The sequence below is a fragment of the Copadichromis virginalis genome, linkage group LG14 (assembly GCF_057382275.1).
Source record: "Copadichromis virginalis isolate Kocher_CV1m ecotype Utaka linkage group LG14, C_Virginalis_male_GT1.1, whole genome shotgun sequence".
In the NCBI taxonomy this organism is placed as follows: Eukaryota; Metazoa; Chordata; class Actinopteri; order Cichliformes; family Cichlidae; genus Copadichromis; species Copadichromis virginalis.
This window is the reverse complement of record NC_140631.1, coordinates 10,159,903-10,180,901: the sequence shown is the minus strand read 5'-3', so window position 1 is coordinate 10,180,901 and position 20,999 is coordinate 10,159,903. Positions and strand designations below refer to the sequence as shown.

General features: G+C 41.3%; 2 protein-coding genes across 5 annotated transcripts; one reads left to right on the top strand and one right to left on the bottom strand.

Moving 5' to 3' along the window:
- Positions 1-599: 599 nt before the first annotated feature.
- cab39 (calcium binding protein 39) lies at positions 600-15,420 on the bottom strand. Of its 4 annotated transcripts, none has more exons than XM_085479246.1 (9): positions 15,179-15,420; positions 12,319-12,474; positions 12,005-12,169; positions 9,554-9,672; positions 7,731-7,899; positions 5,147-5,206; positions 4,641-4,706; positions 4,086-4,229; positions 600-2,082 (listed from the first exon to the last, which is right to left on the bottom strand). In XM_085479246.1, exons 2-9 carry the CDS (start codon positions 12,430-12,432, stop codon positions 1,894-1,896), a joined length of 1,026 nt encoding a protein of 341 aa, XP_085335372.1. In that variant the 5' UTR covers positions 12,433-12,474; positions 15,179-15,420; the 3' UTR covers positions 600-1,893. The 4 variants fall into 4 exon arrangements, with proteins under 4 accessions (XP_085335372.1, XP_085335375.1, XP_085335373.1 ...); XM_085479249.1 differs by lacking the exon at positions 15,179-15,420 and adding an exon at positions 14,314-14,375; XM_085479247.1 differs by lacking the exon at positions 15,179-15,420 and adding an exon at positions 14,265-14,285.
- On the top strand, positions 14,110-20,274 carry her8.2 (hairy-related 8.2). The gene is made up of 5 exons (XM_085479251.1): positions 14,110-14,361; positions 18,464-18,778; positions 18,894-18,989; positions 19,069-19,147; positions 19,569-20,274. Exons 2-5 carry the CDS (start codon positions 18,716-18,718, stop codon positions 19,901-19,903), a joined length of 573 nt encoding a protein of 190 aa, XP_085335377.1. The 5' UTR covers positions 14,110-14,361; positions 18,464-18,715; the 3' UTR covers positions 19,904-20,274.
- Positions 20,275-20,999: the final 725 nt, after the last annotated feature.

Sequence of the window (20,999 nt, the reverse complement as noted above, 5' to 3'; positions counted from 1 at the left end):
GCCAAGAGTTCAACTGGACATTTCAATGTTGTTAAATAGCTGGAAAAACCAATTCCAGTACAACATCTTTAGTACAGCATCATGCACAGCCAGTGGAGCAACATGCTTGTTCAATGCTCATGGAAGAACTATGGGCTTCTGGTTTCTGTCTAAATTGCTTGAATGTGTTGACCATAACACGTTGCCCGAGTTCAGTGTAAATGCAGAAAAATCTGTGGTTTCATCAGTTTTGCTCAGTACCATGAGGACAATCCAAGATGCCCAAAGTACTCTGCTACCCACAATGCTTTACGCTCACAATTGTACTGGAATTAAATCAACCCTCTGAAGAGACAGGCTCAAACAAGGGAAAAAAAGGGTGTAGGGGGTGGGGTAAGAATGTGGAAAGATGTGCTGAGTTTCCAAAGTCCTAATGAGGTCACCCCAGAAGTACACTCACTGTGGGGCTGCACAGCACTCCAGGGCCTCATGCCAAACAGTGAGAAAGAAAGAAAGAAAGAAAGAAAAAAAAAAAAAAAACAAACAAGTTAAAGAAACTGGGGAAATCTTCATCACCCTAACTCCAGTAAGTGATGCTGATCATCCAGTACTTCACAAAGTGCACAAACACACAGGCTTTAATGTTTCAGTAAATGCTCTGCGCCTACATCACCTCCCCCAATACATATTCAGCAGTCTGAGTCTGAAATACTCAAAAATGTAGATGGAGAATAAAAAGAAGATTAAGAGATCCAGAGCTAATACAATGACATTCCTCTGCTGGACAAATTGTTAATATCCTATAAGGTTAGCTAAACGTGAGCTGGCCCTTCAAAGTATGTACAAAGAAACCCACCAGCAATCAGCAGTAAAATGAAATGCAAAAACAATGTCACTTAACTTGTGTTGTTTTTTATGGTTTAGAAAGCAATTTGATTACAATTAACCGAAAACATTATGTTTAAGGTAATATATATAATATATATTCATGTGTCAAGGTTAAACAAAAATCTACAAAGCAAAAGAAAAGAAACAAAAAGGCATATGTACATGTTCATCCTGTCCCAGAAAACAATAAAAATGTCCATGTCTTGGGCTTCACCAGAATTATACCTTTCCTCCCTCCCTGCTTTGCGCCTGTGCTTCATGTGCCCTGTGGTGACGAAGCACACGGGAGGTAAACGGTGCGATGGCGTCTGAGAGTTCGCCCCTGTAAAACGAGCCGCTGTTGCTTTGTTGGATGAAGGCATACATGTTGCTGTGATGCACACAAATTTCAGTTTGTGGCACTGAACGTGGGTGCCGGGCTCGGCAGGCCATCACAGAGCCGACGCCGGGCACAGCAATGGATCTGTCACATTTCGAGGCATGCAACGACCACACACACACACACACACACACCAATGTTCAACTTGCTCGTACCATTTCCAAGACATACACACATTCTTGCAGCATGTGTGTATGCATGTTTTGTTTTTTTTGTAATACGCATGTTTGTGTAAACGGGTCCATTTTTGTTGCAGGAAGTCTGCCTTACTTTAAATGCACGGATATTTTCTGCCACTGTGTTTGATGGGCTGTGGGTTGTGTCAATATAATATACCGTAAATGTCTCGATGTGCAAGAAAGCAGCAGCAACTATTATTTTCTCTTTTGAGGGAAAAAGACTGAAAGGAACAAAAAGAAAAAAGTTCCGGGGTGCAGAGGAGCTGGCAACTTCCTGACGAGTTGATACGAGTAGATTTGTTCTTCTTCTTTTCTTTTTTTTTTTTCTTTTTTTAATTTGTTTCTTACATTTTGTTCAGAAACCAGAACAGCAGCTGCTGATGGGGTCCATTAAGCAAATGTTGCCTGGATGATGTCCAGACATGGTCCTGGTGGCTCCCCCCCCTAAACTTCTGCACGCTCTTCGCCTCAGGCCTCCTGAGGTGCAGGCTTCTTAAGATCCCTGATCTGTTTGACCAGGTAAGTCTTTTCATCGTTGAACTGTTCGTCTTCTGTCCTGTCGTTTTGGAACTTGCTCAGAAACTCGATGAGTTTGGTCTGGTTCTTCAGCAGGATGTCGAGGATGGGCTGTGTCTTGTTCGGGTTGGCCACAAACACCTGTGGAGAGAGACAGAAAGAGGGAATTTTTCATGATTTTGTTTTCTACAGAATCTGTATCTGTGGTGCTAGCAGGACCACATGTGCTCACAAGAAGAGGCTCACCAACACTTCACCAAATAACTCACTAAATAGTAACAATATATATTGCACTATTGATTATATTAGTAACCGAGTACTCTGTTATTCCATCGATTAATGAAAAATCTGATGAGAAATACTTTTGTCCTATTAATGAGCAATAATAAATATTTCAAAGAGAAAAGAGGATCTTTCAGAATAAAAAGCTCAGATTTGCCAAAAAACAAACAAAAACAACAACTAAACCCTTTGACTGTATGTAGAGGTCATATTAAAAATTTATTCTTTAAAGAAAACATTTTCTTAAATGCAAAAACATAAATATCTCAAGTAGAGTCATATGTCAGAGTTGAATAAAATTCGATGCATATACAACAAGGTAGAACAGGTGTGTGTTCATGTGTTTTCATTGTAAGCCTTTAAAGAAGAAAGTGGTGGCTGCAAGAAATGCGAGCATACCAGCATTTTGAAGTGTGCTCTGTGCTTTGATGCCAAATTCTTATACTGCTGCTATGAAAACATAAATGATAATAATAACATTAATATCCCGGACAGGGTGAACTGTTCCCTCAATGGTCTTCTCATAGGGGTCTTCTGAATTGCTCTTTGTCTGGTCCCTCACCCAGAACCAATTTTCCATGGGAGACCCTACCAGGGGCCAAAAACAAACAAAAGGGAAAAAAAACCCTAAAAACAACATCGCCCCTGGGATCCCTGGGACACACAAACCCTTCAACCACGATAAGGTAGAGGGAATCTAAGTCTCTCCCTTAGACATAGGATGAGAAGCTCAGCCATCCGGGAGGGGCTCAGAGTAGAGCCACTGCTCCTTCACATCGAAAGGAGCCTTTTGAGGTGGTTTGGGCATCTGACAAGGATGCCCCCTGGGCGCCTCCTGGGCAAGGTTTTCCCGGCATGTCCCACTGGGAGGAGGCCCCGGGACAGACCCAGGACATACTGTAGAGATCATATCTCTAGCCTGGCCTGGGAACGCCTTGGTGTTCCAACGGACAAGCTGGAGGAGGTGGCTGGGGAGAGGGAGGTCAGGGCTGGGCTGCTGCCCCACGATCGATGTATGTATGGATGATAATAATACCAATGTGTCCAACCTAACAACCCTCAGGTCAGTGGCTCAGAGTTTTACTGGCCCATATACATTTTTATTTTTTTTATTTTTTTTTTAAAGCTATTTTTTCTTATTTTTAAATATTAATGTAATTTAGTGAACACTATAATTTATGTTTCATTTTCAATCTGAAAAATGTTTGAAATAAATATGATCTAGTGCATCCCATGTCCGCCATGAGACTCACCCCGTTTGCTGCATGTACGTTAAACTGTGCCTGTGTCGTCATCACTGCTGCTGTTGTGTTGTCAGTGTTTGTTTAAAACTCTGTGGGCTTAATGTTGTCAGATTTCTTTATTCACACGTTGCTCCTAAATACGTTTGTACTGCAGGTCTGTTTTTAGTCACAAATGTAGTTGAAATGCTCATGTTTACATTGTTTAACACATCGATGCGCTGCACAGCTGTGTGTTAAATGAAGCACTGAAGCAAAACATTTGTGTCAGGAATTTTTTATAATTGAATTACTCCATGAACTGGTGCAGCTCTGTCTTGAACTGCAGGCAGTGACAGTAGTCTGTGCTCTGCATTTCAGGCTCAGTGAATTCAGCGTATTGGCACATGAATCAGTTCTCTACCTGCTGCTTCTTCCACTAAGCAAAAGAAAGCAGAACAGAACTAGAAATGATCCACATGAAAAGTAGAAGAAATTAGAAGAAAGTCTGCCTGATGTCTTGAATAATTTACACAACACTATTAAATCAGGAAGTGCATTAAGCACCTTAATATTTTCTTTACCCCCCTCAAGCCTTGCCTCTTCTGTAGAAAGGACTAGCATACAGTGCTTTGATTCTACCTTAAAAACGTGGAAAGCCTCGAACTGGATGTTGCGGCTCTTGTCCCGTAGCAGGTTCATCATGAGTTTGAGATTCTCTGGCTTGCTGATGTATTTTGTCATAATGGTGAAGTTGTGCCGGTCGAGGAGCAACTCCCCCAACAACTAGAGAGAGAAAAGAAATAAAAATGTATTCCATCAGTGTATTTCTTCTACTATATTTAAATAAGTAGTCACGCTTTACTCGTTTGTATATAAATCATTAGTGATCATGAATAAGGCAATAAAAATGTGTTTGAGAATCACCAGTGGTCAAACATCTGGATTACAGATTTAGTCATCAAGTACTCAGTCTTCAGACTGAAATCGAATTAAACACTCCAAATATGAGGCCAGTGAAGGAGCCATTAAAGCTCTTTAAATAACCACATAAGTTTGTGGTCTAACCACTAGATGGCAGTCATGTTAAGAGTGATTCAGAGAAACCCAACACTAGAAACCATTTTTAAATAGCTCTCTGAATAGAGTTGCACCACTACTTGAAACCTCTTTACTGGCACAATCCTGGGCTCTTACCTTGAGGGACTGCCTTTTAGTCACGTAGTTTTCTGAGTGGAGCAGCTTCTCATATTCACTAAAGAACTAGAGCAGCAGAGAAAGAGGCAGTGAGGCAGACAAAATACAAGTGGTCAGCGAGAGAGGCAGTCATCTAAATGCTTCAAGCGGTGTTTTCACAATTACATCTGTATCTTGTATCAAAACACTGTGACAGGAAAATGAGAGCTTTTCCTCTCACGGACTGACAGCTATGTTGTGCTCCCAGCCTGCAAATTATCGCCCAAATGGCTGGTTTGATGTTGTTAGAAAAAGAGATTGCCAGCATCTTAAACCGCCTGACTAACAGAGACAGACCTAATTCACACGTAATTGGTCAAAAGAAACTGTTTTTGTTTTTTAATCTAAAGCTTATAGTTGTCTCAAACACTATCCTTGGCAGGGGTGAGGCTATATGGTTTATTTAAGAGTACATTTTTTACATATTTTGATCTAATCTAGATATTTTTAGTTAAATGTGAACTTACTCTGTCATAATGTTGTTCCAGAAACTCTGCGCTGAGTAGCTTGTGTCTTGTAAGGAGGTCCTGGAAACAGACAAAGCCAACTATCAGCGACACATTCAGACCTGACAGTTATGACTGGGTCCCATCTGTCTCCTATTTGTACAGCGCAGATACAAACCACAACCCAAAGAAATCCATTTACGTTTTGTCACTAAATGAACCACTCTGAAGCTAAAAATTAGCGAGAAAAGACATGTCAGCTCACTGTCTGATGACTGAAACTGTTCCAAGACAGCAGACAAATGCTTTATTACAATGGTTTATCAAAGTTATCTCTTGCTGGATGTAGAGCTGGGCGATAGAACGATAACGATATGTATCGCGATATAACTTTTACTCGATAGAGAAATTAAGCTATCGCGATAGACCTCGCCGCTCTTGTCCATTAAGTAGCGCAGAGCCGAACCAATCACAGCCGCAGCGTCACGTCGCGTGACTTGTTACATACAGCACAAGTGCCAAGCCGCACGTGTGTTTGTTTGGGAAGCAGCCAGCGGGTAATGGAGCCAGCGCGTAATGGAGGAAATGAGTGTGCCGACTAGAAAAATCAACCGAGCGTGACCGAAGAGAAAACAGATGATGGTTCCAATGCCGGAGAGATTGTCGAACGGAAGAGCCATAGAAGCTCCGTAGTGTGAAGGTATTTCGGCTATTTCAAGTCTGACAAAAAACAGAGTAGCGTGCACTGTAAATTGTGCCGAAAACAAGTCTGGAAATACAATAAACTGGTGCATGCGTCACACTGTGCGCCACGTTATTGTTTCGGTGAAATGAATTTCTACAATACTGTTACTGTTAATTCTACTCTCTGCAGTGTTTAAATGCTTACATATACACACAGTTACTGTCCCTCCACACATACGACTCGGTTCTGCTTCTATGCCCCAGCTTTGTTTACTTTTTCCCACCGAGGCTTCTAGACTTCTGATTGGCCAACATTTCTGCACGGTTAGGAATCTAGCGCCACCTGCTGCTTTGGCATGTTCATAGCAGCGTTTTCCTTCATTTCTGCCTTTATGTGTGGACGGGATTATTTTTTAAAACGAAAACGGAAAATCTCAGTTTTCAAAAACTGAGATTTTCCACACGTTTTCAAAAATACCCGTGTACGTGTGGACGTAGCCTCAGTCTCTGACTGGAAGCGCTAATTCGTCATTCGGCTTTTGTCAGACTAAAGTAACTGTTAAAACTGTTTGAAAAGCTAAGCTATACAACAAGGAGAGATTGAGAATTTCCTTTTAGTTCTCAGTTTATTTGATATTGACAAAAGTTAGTCAGTTTTGTCTGTTCTTCTGTAAAACAAACTAAGATTTATTTTTAGAATTAATACTTTGTTTCTAAGTGGAATTGACAATTTAGTCTGTTTCGTTTGTTCTATTTTGAAACTTAAACGCTTTAGCGGCTGCCTTTTGTGTAGTTTGCAATATTTGCCTTTATTTATCTGAAAAAGTCTCATGTTCCTTAAGTACATCTACCCTGTTGAACTTATTATGGGAAATAAATATTTAAATAAAAACAAGCTGCTGATTATTTCACATTTTACTTGTGAGCAACGGCACATTTAAATCTTACAAATATAGTTATTTGGCTTATATCGTGATAGATATCGTTATCGACTGAAATGAAAAAAACATATCGTGATATGAAAAAATCTCATATCGCCCAGCTCTAGCTGGATGGAATGAACACGTTTACTGTCAAGACTAACATGCCAGTAAATGTATTCAATAAGTAAAGGTGTGAAAGTCTTTTTGAACAGCACAAGATTTAAAATAGTCAAAGAACTCCACAGTAACTACACAGCTTGTTTGGTTTCTATCAAAGCTAACAAAGGGCCGTGCACTTAAAACACTTGACTACTTGGATTTATCAGGTTTTTCCTTTCTTTTTTTTTTTTAAATATGTGTCTAGAAGAAAACCCCTCTCACTCACAGCAGTAATCATCCTGCTTCAGTTCACATCGCTGTCTTGTACTTAGTGACTTTGTTGCCCGATTTAGCCATTTTCAGATACCCTTTAGTGGAGAATCCCCCCCCCCCCCAAAAAAAAAGAATAAAATAAAAAAAATCTCTCAGCATGACAGAGAACAGCTGTGTGTCATGCCAGGGGAATAAAGTAATAAACTTTCTGTTGCTTCTTACACTCTCTTTGAGTGATTATTTTACATGTACTACAACTTGGCCCTCGATTTGCATGCTCAAAGCTGGCACTGGCCTGTCGTCCCCATCCTGAAAAAATACCATCTTAAACATGAGCTGCTCCAATGGGAGACTGAAGTAGCAAACTACAAGTAAGGGCTTACATAATAATATAAACAGCTATTTAAACTGTCATAAACATAAAAGCATGACCAGGTTTTCCCTTTTGAATCTAAGAGGCAGATCATGAGAGCTGAAGTGTTGAGATCTGGTTTTTAATTCAAGGCATTTGGTGACTGTGCTTTGTCAAGTCTGTTTTCTTTAAGCTGTTTAGGCAGTTACAGCTATGAGGAACCATAGATGTTTTAGAGCATTACTTCAATAGATTAACAACTTTGCTGACTTACTTTGAAAGTGGCAAATGCGTCTGAGGCGATGTCGAATGTGGACATCTCCACGTATCTGAAGAAGTCGTAGAATTGTTCTGACCACAGTGTGATTTTGGCCAGTGGCTCATGTCTGATGCACTCCCTCAGCATGATACCGCAGTTCAGTGCAATCTCTGGAGACTCATACCTGCATATAACATCAACATATGGAAAATGATTTCTCATTTTGTATTTCACATGCACGCAAACACAAGCGGTAGGAGGATGGATGGTTTCCTGAAAAACTGAAAACAAGAACACAGTGAGCTGCAAAATGTTTGGCATAATAATGGTGTACAGAACAAGAGCAGGCCGATATGACTACAAATATTTATCACGATATACATTGAAAATTTGCGATAACGATATAACTGACGATATAATTGACACTAGACAAGATACTTTACAACTCCACAACTTTATTAGTGCAAAAAAACTTTGTTGTGTAGCTGACGGACGAAAAGCTAAACCAGTTCCACATCACTGAAGTTGCAGCATTTTTACAAATCAATTCTGGTTCATCCGTTTCATTCAACAATCCGCTTTCGCCCTTCTCATTCTCCGTCGCTGGCATGCTTTTTCCGCCATGTGCATATGAAAACAAAGGCACTGCGCATGCGCGTTTTACCCATATTCTATGGCAATATTTCATTTTCTTATCGTTGCCCAACATTATACCGGTATTACCGTGAACGGTATGATATGGCCCCGCCAGTTTCACATAAAACAGACTTCCAGTGTTTAAACTGAGTGCAGCTAGCCAAAGATCCTTCAGTTTTCAGGAAAGACAAAGCAGGGATAGTGACTGAGCTGGGTGAAAGCTTATGATGTTTACACTACTGATAATGAGGATCAATTCCACTGTGCGACACACAACAAGGGAAATCCTCATTAGTCCTATCACAATGGGAGTATGCGCACAAGATGTATGTTCTTTCAGAGCACCACTTTACTGCAGACATTTAAATAGTTTCCCTTGGGATTAATTGAACAAACACAAAGAACAGAAAGCTTCAGTCACGTCAAGCTGTGCAGTACAGTAGTGCATCTATTCACCGTGCCCCTGGCACAAAATGACTGATCCTCGTGTCGTGTGCTTGGTTTTCACAAAACAGGTTTAAGAAGAGATTTTTAAATCCTTTGGAGTCGCTAGGATTTCTGCACAGGTGACTCCAAATATTCTCATATCTTCATCCAAGTCAGAAAGACAGAAACAATCTGACTAAACTGACAACATAAAACCAGTTGTGCTTCTCATGTGTTGTATAACCTCTCCACTTACCTTTTCAAACCTTCACTGAACTACTGAATCTGAGAAGCGCAGACTTCCAATTCTATCTAACTGAAACACCTGACATTTTGAGCACAGCGATTCACAAACTTATTCCAGCCTGGACTTGCATGTAGCTTGTTGTACTCTAAAAAACAAGAAAAGTGTAACTGTATATGTTACTAGTAGCTGCTCTATTACTGCAAAATTAGACAAGGTGAAGGGCAGACCAGGGGATATCTGTAAGCGTGGATGAGGTGCACAGAAACGAGCCACCTTCCACAAGGTGTAGCACTCTAGGATGCCTTATACTGGTGTTTTTATAATCTGTAGTGAACTGGACTGCTTGTTCTATTTTTACTTTTCTTATATAGGCAGCAGCTCTCATTTCCCTTTATGCTAGGAAGAAGTTACTTGGTTCCTTGGTCTTTTCAATACCAAGTACTGTTAACAACAACAATTATAATGAAATAATCATTGGGGGGGGGGGGGGGGGGGGGGGGGCAGTATTACTCCGTGTATATGCTCTTACCCTTTAAGCAGCATGAAGAGAATATTCTGCTGGGTGCAAAGATACTCCACCGTGGGTGTCCGAGTACCAATCTGACGCCTCAGGATGTTGTTGAAAATCTGAGCCACATCTTTTTTACCCTGACAGAAAAATACCACATGAAGGCTTAGACAGAACAGAAATGCACACAATAGAGAATTTATACATGAAGTCATTTTACAACAAGCTCTCTGGGTGGAAAGCCAAGGGGCCGTTGTAAATGTAAGGTGTGGTGCTTTATTGCATAACAGCTAATGAACGGCTAGGAATCTGCTGCATTTTTAATTTTCTGCAGTGTGGCAATAAAACCTTGATGAAAGATTCGTTCTCTTGAGGTTTAAACATATTGACAGGAAACAGCACTAAACAGAGGAGCCAAAAAGAGAGACACTGTCGTATACTGGCAAAACTGAACATATAATAAAAGTGTGTAAAGTTATCAGAAATATCAAATTACTGTCACACTTTGATATTGGACTCTTGTGCTTTGCAACTGTTCACCAGGCTTTTCTTTTGAGCAAGGGGGCAGTATGAGCGAGGGTAAAAGAGGAAGGAGGATCACACAGTACAGTGAGTCACACTGTGATGGGGTGAGTCAGGGAAGCCTGCAGCAGTTACCACACACACCATGACATATTGCAGCGAGACATGAGTTTGCTCCCATATCAAAACAGGCAGGTTTGTCATTAATAGCAAGCTGTCAATCCACGTGCACTTTTTCGAAACATCCTGCTTTTTCCTTCTCATACATAGTTTAGTTCCTGCACCATTGTTTTAAAAACAAAATGCTTTAAAAAACCTTTAAAGAGAAAAACAACAGTACTTTTTTTTTTTTTTTTTTTTTTTAAACCACAGTTAAAAGGGAGTACATTTCTGCAGATTTTGCACTGCTGGTCAAACAGAACAAGAGCTTTAAAAACATCACTTTGAAATGTGGTTTGAACCATTTAATGGTGCAGGGTCCTACCAGTCTGTTCCATATCAAGGAATCTAATATTTTTAGCTTTTATTTTTAAGCGATCAATTACATATTTACAAGATGCATACTTAAATAATTTTTTTTACCCAAGTTCAGGAACCTAATTTAATTTGCAGACCCTCTTTCGTCATTTTATCCATGCATCCATTCTCTCTATTCTTATCAGGGTCATCAGGGGGCTGGACCCTACCTCAGGTATTATAGGGAAAGAGGCGGATTAAACCCTAGACAGGTTATCCTTTGACACTAACACAGAGGGCATTTTATATTTAGTTATATCATTTGCTATACTGCATTTGATTTGTGCATTTGCTACTGTGAATTAGTGGGGAAAAAAACAAAAACAAATCATCAGTGAGTGTAAAGTTACTGCAGGTCCACTGCCAACACACAATGATGACCAACAGAACACTGACATGTTAAGCATCATTTATGATCTTGCACATGTGTCTGTCTGCGTACACTTTTGTGTTTGGATGGGAGGGGTTTTCACCCATGGCAGATGCACTCCTCCTAAATCCTGACTGCGTGTTGCTGGAAGCAGATGACACATACTTCTGCCAAATGCCAATTGGTTGACAAGTAGACTGGAATAGGCATGGGAGCAACAGCAGAGTTAACCGGGAACTGCAGAACCGCAAAAAGAAATTCAAAGATAAAAAACAAAAAAAACAAATAGCATGAAAAGCACAGACAGTGCTGAAGTGACACTTTTCATAGTTCTTAACACTGTTTCACTTCAGCTCTTTGTTTATTGGAACTTCACTCTTCTGCACAGCTGGCAGACGGACAAAAGCATAAGCAAGAGTGGTCCACACAACGACTGTACAACAGAGCTCTCTGCAGGCAGATTGGACATCCCCAGAGTGCAAGCATACCACAAACGCAAGAATAATTTTTTATTTTCATTTACTGTTTCCATTTTGTGAATCAAAATAAGGCACATGTCACGACATAAAGTGATTCTTCAACTAATATTAATGTGAAGTGATTTTAAACAAATTAAAAACAACACCTGAAACAATTAGTGGATCAACAAAGTTCCTAAAATAAATAGCAAGAATGGGACAAACATTATGACTTAACACTGTTTTGCTTTCAGATCATCAATATCCATCCACTTATACTGACTGATTAATGTAGGCTTAATTCCTTGTGCTCTCTAGTTGGTTTTATTGTGCGTTCCCTTTATGTTTGCAGTGAGAAATAAAATGTATCCACACCTTTTCAAACTTTCTCACCACAATCTGAATCCTCTACATCATGTGTGCTAAGTGCTAGACCTTACATGTCACTGTAAAGCTGCTAATGGCTTCTAACTGCAGATATTTTATTAGGTTAGTGCCCCTGTAAGACGCATTCTTGCAATGCTTGCATACCTTGGATAAATTGAGACCACTGTTCAATATCTACCACTAGTTCCTGTTCTTTCAACTTCACATCAAAAGTCTCACCTCAAAGTCGATGAGCTGCAGGTCTGCTATCAGGGTGCTGAGTAATCCACTGTTGTAGAGTTCCTGGGCGAGCTGGGCCACTGCTTCTGTCTGGGGCTCTTTTTCATTAGTCCCATACAAGATCTCCTTCATGGCCACAAGACTCTTTGACACCTCCTCTGTAGCCTGAACACACAAATTAATCCAGGGCACAACATCAACATATCAGATTATCTCAAAGTTCAAACAAATTCCTTCAAACTCGTGTCACTAAGTACAGTGAACTCTCTTAGGTGACGGACACTGCACCTGACAGATGAAGAGATTCACCCTACCTTCTCTGCCTTTTTGTCCGAGATGTCGTGCTTCTCGAGCACCGTCATGCTGTCCTTAAGATTCTTGACGATGTCCGCCGGCGACTTGTGGGACTTGCCAAAGGGGAAAGGCATGGCGGAGAGTTACCACGAGTGACCAGGCAGCCGACTGTCCACCTGAGGAAAGAAATGTAAAACAAATCCACCTTTCAGATAAGACCAAGTACAATCACAGAAATGGTAAAACGAGCAGACACAAAACCCTGAACAGGAGAAGTTTGAAAGGTTAAATACCGCAGAAACAGGAAATGTATTGACTGCTGCTGCACTTACAGGTGTGCATGGTAGCAGTAAATGTATCCCTCTACTTGTTACTGTATTCAAGACAAGAAGAGATTTTTTTTTTTTTATCTTATGAATTAGCGTTTTTGGCAAATGTTCATTGGATAAGCAGAAATGCTGCTCATGTCATTACTCTGGATTGAGCCTTTGATGAAGTTGTATTGTTATGCAACTTTGAGCTGAGAAGTAGAAGTTGGGTGGGGGCAGGGCAGTGGTGCACTCCATATATCCTGTAACAAACACTAACCTACGTAGTAAGTCCCAAAGAAGCTCTCAATACTAATAAAAGTCAAGCTCATGTTAGTTATAGAAATAAATTTGTGGAAATATGTTTTTTTAATGATTTGCACATATCTAGATCTGACCTTTAAAGCTTCATTTAGCAGCTGTAAAAGCTTGTGAAGTTTTTTGGTCATTATTAGTAAATGATTAACTGTGAAATGAGCTTACTATGACACAGGGCCACATAAATGAAGACACCACCTCAGACCTTTGTATGCCCGACTCCTTCACTTCAATAGCATACCTAAACAGACACTACATTGCCAAATATACTTTATCAGTTCAAATTTAGGTTTGTAAACACACCCTTTGAGTCACAAATCTATAAAACTAAATCCTCAAACGATACCAAAAAACAAACACTAAAGACCCTAGAAAGGCCACGGGTGATGCAATCGACTGATGTCACCATCTCATATCTCACTGCTGCTCCTGTTTAACTGTGTGACTTAACAAGGACCCCTTTCTACAAAATTCTCCGACCCACCCAACAACCCTAAGTTCACAGGGCAGGGCAAAAGTCAAAGTTTCATGAACAGTCACGAAGAGGCAACACCAGGCCAGTAAACTGTAATCCCATTCTCATGATCAGGTTAGCTGGAGGAAAAATAGAAAGCGTGCTGCCCTTTTAGGACATATTTCCACTTGATGTTTGGTGAATTTAGTGACCTAAAGGTACAAATCTGGCACTGCCACAAACCTGTTTTCCAGCCAGGATCCTCTAAACTGTGCACACAAACCCTGGAGTTGTCACACACTTCCTCTTATATCTTGGCAGGGAGTCCACATTTAGAAAGCAATGCTGGAGCCAGGAATATAAAACCGAGCAGCAACCAAAGTGGGGTGGCAGGCTGCTGCTGTTGGCTGCTGCTGTTGCCCACCATTCATATATGATGTGTCATGTGTGACAGAGCTGAAACAGGAGAGCCTTATGTTCCCAAGCGGATGGTTTTTGCTTGCTCACAGCTTCGTTAACGTACACAGGCTTCAGCTTCGCCAGGTGGCCACATGCGTCTTTCGCGCAGGCTAATGCTCGTTAATGTAGGCAGCAGAAGCGCCTCTCTGCTCCTGACCTGATACAGTACCAGTGACGCAAATAGGAGGGAAATACATATGGTGCGTTCAAAATCGGTAGATCACATCTAACCCACAATGACTCCGGTACTAATCAGGAGTCCGAGTAAAATTGTGCCAACCTGACGTCTGTACAACCTGTCCTAACACAGACAAAAAAAAAAAAGACAAAAAGAAAATCCAAACCCGCTCGACCTCTCTTTGGGTAAATTAGCCTAGAAATACTTGTCGTGGCAAGTGACAGTGAATCCTGTCCTATAAGTACCTACCAGAACTCAAACAATACAGTGCCATAGAACAGCTCAACGTTAACCTCACCATCTCTCTCAGTCCAGACAGCAGCGGGTGCCCTGCTACAATCTGAAGGTAAGCTAGCAACCGCTACTCGCTGCTAGCAAGTGCTAGTCAAGTCCCCTGATTTATTTAAAACATTTTCCAAGCGATATATAAAATATATATATATATTATACACATCAACACATCTATTTAATGAAAGTATTACCACTCGTACAACTTAAAAGCTAATTGCAAACCTACGGCCCAATAAGCTGTGCAACATAAACCTGACAGTGAGCACCGCCCATCTCTGTTATCCATGCCTGGTTTGTGATGGTGTGAAGTCTGCCAACTTTGCGCAATGTTAACAAAATGGATACTGAATAACATGGAGTCTAGCAAACAAAGGAGCGTTTACCGCAAAGCTGGAACAATATGCCACTTAGCTTTCTTTCATTTCTGCAGGACAGCGAACTTTATTTGTTTGCAAGGTAGCGTGGCCTATAGTTTTTCAATCACAGTCCACCAAACAACCGTGCTACTGTTGGCTGGCTTATGGAAGTGTGTATATGACTGTGTGTGTGCTGTCGACACACGGGAGGCCTCGGCAGGCCCACTGCTTACAAGCATTTTCCAGCTGCTAAACCTTCATTTACAGCTGCTAGGAGTTGTGGCAATATATTACCAACTCACTAGCTATCATAAGGTAAAAGTGGCTACGTTAATTAGCTAACTCGGCCTAACGTTAGCCAGGCCTGACTGAGGCTCCTCGCGTTAGTGCTTTGAAAACCATGCCTGGCTTTAGCAACTATCAGCAGCAGGCTAGGTTCAGCTAAACCGTTTCCACTTGCTCAGAAAGCTATGCCTGCAAACCACAATTCATAGGATAATATTCACAACACAATACCTTGCAAACGGCGTTTTCACTCGTTTCTCCCGGTTTGTCAAGACAGTAAAAGGCAATCCAGGTGCTCCTCGGACCAAAAACCGCTTTGTTTTCCTTGCTCGTGTCGCCTCCCCTTGTTTGTACTGTTGTTAATTGTGCAGCCCCTGTTTCCTCCTAGTGCTTTCTCTGAGCCCGACTGGTAATGTTAGCAGAGAGCGGCTGTCACTGCAGTGTCGTCTAGCGCCTCCGGTGGTCGCCTCGTGCAACAACAGTGGGGGTTACACTGCAGGGACATGCGAGATCACCGCATGAGGGCGCGCTTGCTCCATAGACAGATCATGGGACCTATAAGATGAATTAGGTAGAACCCCAAGCGACAATCTGCCTGCAAATAAATGTACGTATGAGGTGTCTTAAAAGCTTAAAAGCACTTCCTTTAGCAACAACAACCTTTCACTTGCACTGAACCATATGATCCCACTTCTACAGTTTCCCTGCAACCGTCCAGTGTGCAATATGAATACTAGCATCGGTCACAATCTGTACATGCACTAAACTTCAATAGAAATGTGTCTTCTTGCCTATAAATATCTTCATGTCCTCTGATCAGTAATAAAACGTTCAAGATATTTTACTTTATTACAAACTTTAGGATTATTGACTTAAAATCAGGAAATTTGAAATATTTGTCTTCCTTTTATAACTATTTCAGTGTACAGAGAGCATATGTGGAACGAAATCTTAGCACCCCATTTAAGGTTAGAAACCAAGGCCTTTTAGGATGCAGTTAGCATAAATCTGGAGTACACTGTATCAAATGTCACCTGAAGGAAATATTGTACTTACAGGTTATGATTTGAACTCAAAGCATTATTATTTCATCCAGTTTTGACAAATGAAATGATGTACATTAACACATTTGAAATAAGTCTACATTTTGCTTGAAATAACTCAGCCTTTTCCTTGAATTGTCTACATTTTGCTTGAAATAAAACTGAACTTTGTTTGAAATGGGTTTTTTTTTTAAGTTGTGTGGTATGCTCTCTCTATTAGCACAAACTCTTCCTTAACTCTAAACAAAACAAATATTGGATGCATTGCATCCTTCCAAATTTCTAAATTAATTAGTTGTACTTTAAGTTGTTTTCTAAGTGATGATGCAGTGTATTGCCAACAGCCAGAGTATTTTAAAGCCTCTTGTATAGGAAAAATGTTTTGTTAATGCATAATACACAAAACCATTAACTCCTTAGATATTAAGTTAAGAATGTGCAGGCAGTGGCTTGGGAAACAGACAGCTGTGATTCACTTTAATAACCAAAGCCTCAGGTGAGAGCTAACAGAAGCAGGAAGAGGCTTTAATTTTATAGCTGTCTGTTTAGCTGCATGAAGTGGAGTTTAGCAGCTGTTAGCTCCAAACTCTGTTTTTCATCTAAAGGTGTAGTAAGGGTTCACCTAGAGCTGAAAGTTACATGTTGGGGGATAAGACAGAAGGAGAAGGCTGGTTTCTAAACAAGAGAAGCCTCAGGTGGAGGATAGTGGTGGGATATGGCTGACTATCAAAAAGTAATTGCAGCAAATATGGCCCCCTCATAAAGCATTATCTGCTTTTGCTGGCAAACTTCTAACGAAAAATGAAACCTTGTTTCATCATTTCATCAAATGTTCATCATAATCATCAGATTTGATCTTAACCCATAAACAGTTAACTGAGTAAAGTCAATTGCAACGTAAAATTCAAAGCAACTACATCACCCAGATGGTTTGAGATACCCACTCCCCAAAGCGAACACTGATGGGATTGGCAGTCCTGCATGTCAAGCCCTTGCATACAGGTAACATACCTGGTGTATTTGTGCAGTCTGTTATACTGTAACAATTCAGATCCTCTGTATTATTGATTCCATTAGAATTCAGAATTCAGTAGTACTGACATTACACTTGCTGACCATGCTGGTGCAGGGTCAGATTTCAGAACTGCTTTAAATCTGCAGAGTTTCCATTCCACTACAACCCAGAGGTGCACTAGTGGATTGAGATCTCAGAGATTCAGAGATTCACTTTCACATAATTTTTTAAACAACTGGTTATTGGCGTTAATGTTGCCTTGGTACTACTCAAAGCTATCTGGCCATTTTCCTCTGACCAAAAAAAATTTTCTCAGAGAGAACTGCAACTCACTGAAAGTTTTCTTTTTTCAGAAAACTTTTTTCCCTTTTTCTCTGCAAACTGTAGAGATGGATGTACGAGGAAATCCTAGTAGATCAGCAGTTTCTAAGATACTCTGACTTGTCTCTCTCTGTAGCTCATGAGCTGTTTCGGGGCCTATTTTGTCTTTGTTTTTGCCACTGTCTGCCACTGAACACTGGAAAAAGATGGATCAGTAAAATCAAAACTCTATTACAAACACTTTTGTTATAGTAGTGCGACAACAGCCCCACAGTGGCTTCAAAAACCCACTCCCTTTAAAAATACAGACGCCTACTTAACGCTTCTCTGAGGGATTGATGTATTTGGATTGGTTGCTATGTGTTACACCTGGCCTCGTCACCGGCTATCTACTGGTCACTTGCCAAAGGCCGAGCCTCCTCCTCGTCCTCCTCTGGTCGGGCCCTGTGTGAAGGTTATTACTCACTTCATGCTGATTAAGTTTGGGTGAATAGCGCTCTTTGTCCGACCTCGATTCCCACGACCCGGCATTCGCCTGGCAGTCGCGTGGCTCTGAAACAAGGGCTCCCACTTTAGGGGACCCAAAAGGTAGGAGGACGGGGAGGGAGCGAGAGAGGGTTGAAGGGGGAGGGGGTATCTGGTCAATCTGACATCTGCTCGTAAACAGTTAACAGCAGATGTCTCACATTTTAAAAACACCGAATGTGATCAAAGCAGGCTAAATACACAGCGTGTGTCCCCCCCCCCTCTTCTGCGCTTCCACGAAGGTACAACCTCTCCCAGTGCAACCAGCTTCTGTTAAAGTAATTCAGGGGTTTTAAAGGATATGATTATGAACTATAACAGGTGACAGAAATATATTCTCAGGTGATTTGTCAGCCTTTTTGTGTCGTCCCGTGAGCTCTGAGGAAATAGGTTTGGTCTTTTTTTGCAGGTGTAATGTTGCCCTTGAATAGAATAGACGTGGGGGTCCCGGGAGTAAAGCACGGTAATTGCACACTCTTGTTCATGCCTGGGAGAAGAGGAAACTGCAGTTTTTTGGTGTTGTTGTCGGGTGAAGAGGGGGGAAGGGGGGTGTAGCGCAATGGTTTCAGGCTGGACATCTGTCGCTTGTGAGCTTTTTTTTTTTTTTTCTAGGCCGGGTCTCTCAGTTATTCAATGGAGCCAGTGACCTGTCAGTCTTGACTGATGGGACCCCGTGTGTGGGAAAATCCCGCAGCCAAAGAGTTGGCGCATTCACATGCTAATTGCGCCCTATAAATAAGAGGGTCGCGCCGCGCCGAGGACCCTAGAGACGAACTGAGATTCAGAGGAGAAGGGACAAAAAAGCGCGCACACAAACACACACATATACACATACACACACCATCACACACCACAGGTTAAAACATGACTGCTTCATCCATGGCGCACAACCTGGGGAAACATCCTAGCGCAAAGGAGGAAAGAAAGGTACTGGACATACTGAAGACGGGTTTCTTTTTGACCAATTTTTTAAATGAATCCAGCATAGTGCCTCTCCATCTTGTTTTTGCTGCTCTTACCTGATTTGGTTACTTTTTTACAGCTCAGAAAGCCGCTCATTGAGAGAAAGCGGCGGGAGAGGATAAACAACTGTTTGGATCAGCTCAAAGAAACCGTGATCGGAGCGTTCAGGCTGGACGTGAGTATTGTCCTTACGTGTCTCCTCTGAGCAAACAGCGAGGGCTCAATAATAACTGAGGTTTCTCCTCTCTCGACAGCAATCCAAACTGGAGAAAGCGGATATTTTGGAGATGACGGTGAAACATCTGCAGAACATCCAGAACAACAAAGTTAACGGTAAGGAGCCGGGCACTTGATTGATTACGATATTACGAGCTTTGTTACTGCTGTTATTCATCGTAATAAAATAGATTTATATCTCCGTTTTTTTAAATTTGGTTAGGCGTAATAAACCGATAACGCGTGAGAATGAAAATCCACTGACCCATTTGGCATTAGGCAGCAGGGGGCAGCATCAGCACATATCATGGCATATGTTGGAGGTCTGACAATGTTTTCACTGGGTGGTGGTTAGAGCAACGTGGTATGTGGAGCTGCTGGATGGGCGAAAGTGGAAAAATTAGAAAATGATGGCTGTCTGAGGTGCTGAGCCATGGATGGAAATGTCATTGCAGCCAACCGGTTATACTGGTTGTGCTGTTTCCTGTTACCACCGGGGTTCGCTGTGACACATGTATCTTTTTCTCTCTTCATTCAGACCCCACGTTAGGCCTTGAGGCCCAGCAGAGATACAGCACGGGCTACATCCAGTGCATGCACGAGGTTCACAACATGCTCCTGACCTGTGATTGGATGGACAAAACTCTGGGCTCCCGTCTTCTCAACCACCTCCTCAAGTCTCTGCCTAGGTCCACCGATGAGCACCCCCTCACCCTGCCCACACCCAGACTCGATGCTGCTCTTCCAGCCACCCAAGTTGTCCCAGGGTCCCCCCTCAGAGTAGAGCAGTTCCAGAGAGAGGCTGGACCTCAGGAAAGGCCAGCACTCCACAGTTCCCACCTGGGGACACTTGAGATGTGGAGGCCCTGGTGAACTGCTGGATTGATGATCTTGGTTGTCCATTCCGTTAGACCATCCTTTGTTATGTATCTTATAGATATGCTGCTCAGAAGACAAACATGTGGGGCGGTTTTTGTTCCAGTGATTATTATTGTAGGTGTGCTATAATGATTCTATACAGACCTTTTCTCAGTACTTCCCTTCAGAAGTTGACCTCTTGTAGCCTGCATTATAGAAGGCTCTTATTAATCTTTCGTGTATTTATTGTATTAACAGCTTTATTTATTGTTATTATAAGGCATGACTTTGCTTCTTAGACCACCTGCTTGGCCTTTGCATAGATTCCTCCTTTGCTGTACTATTAACCTAAACATTATTAATAATAAAACTTATTTTGCACTCACTCAGATTGTATGATCTTTGCAGGTGCTCTTTTCTGTTGGATCTTGACAGGAGTACTTTAAGGTCTAAGAGGCCTACAAGTGTTTATTGTAATATGATGTTACAGTAATATGGATTAAGATTTTTAGGGATTATACAGCATTCGACTGTGACAGGTTCCAGCCCTCTTGTGGCCCTGGATGCGATAAACTAGGAAAATGGATTCATGGATGGACTATTGTCATGTAATGGACATGAAACAAGTCAAATAAGTGCTAAACCCAACTGCCTAATCGAAACGTGTCAAAGTCAGAAAGAAAACACTTAAGTACTACATAGACTCATATCCTTATGCTCAGTTGTAGTTTAGCTGATTAAGCAGAACAGAGAAGCAGCTAATATTTGGACTTTTCATAAAGGGGTGAGAACAGATGTCAAAATTTCATTTCCACTACCCCAGTAAGCTAATATGTCTAACATGAACACCCTGGGACCAACAAATCTACAAACCGGATATCATAAAATCTGGCATGCTGCATAAAATGTAAATAAAAATAGAATGCAGTGATCTGCCCCCTAATCTTATTCACAATAGAGCTTAGAAAATATATCAAATGCTTAAACAGAGAAATTTTATCGACAAATATTAACTTGTTTTGAACTTTATGACAGTCATCTTTAAAAAAAGGGTAAAGTAAAAAAGAAAAGTAAGTGGCACTAACACTAAAGAGCTGGAAAAACATGTGAA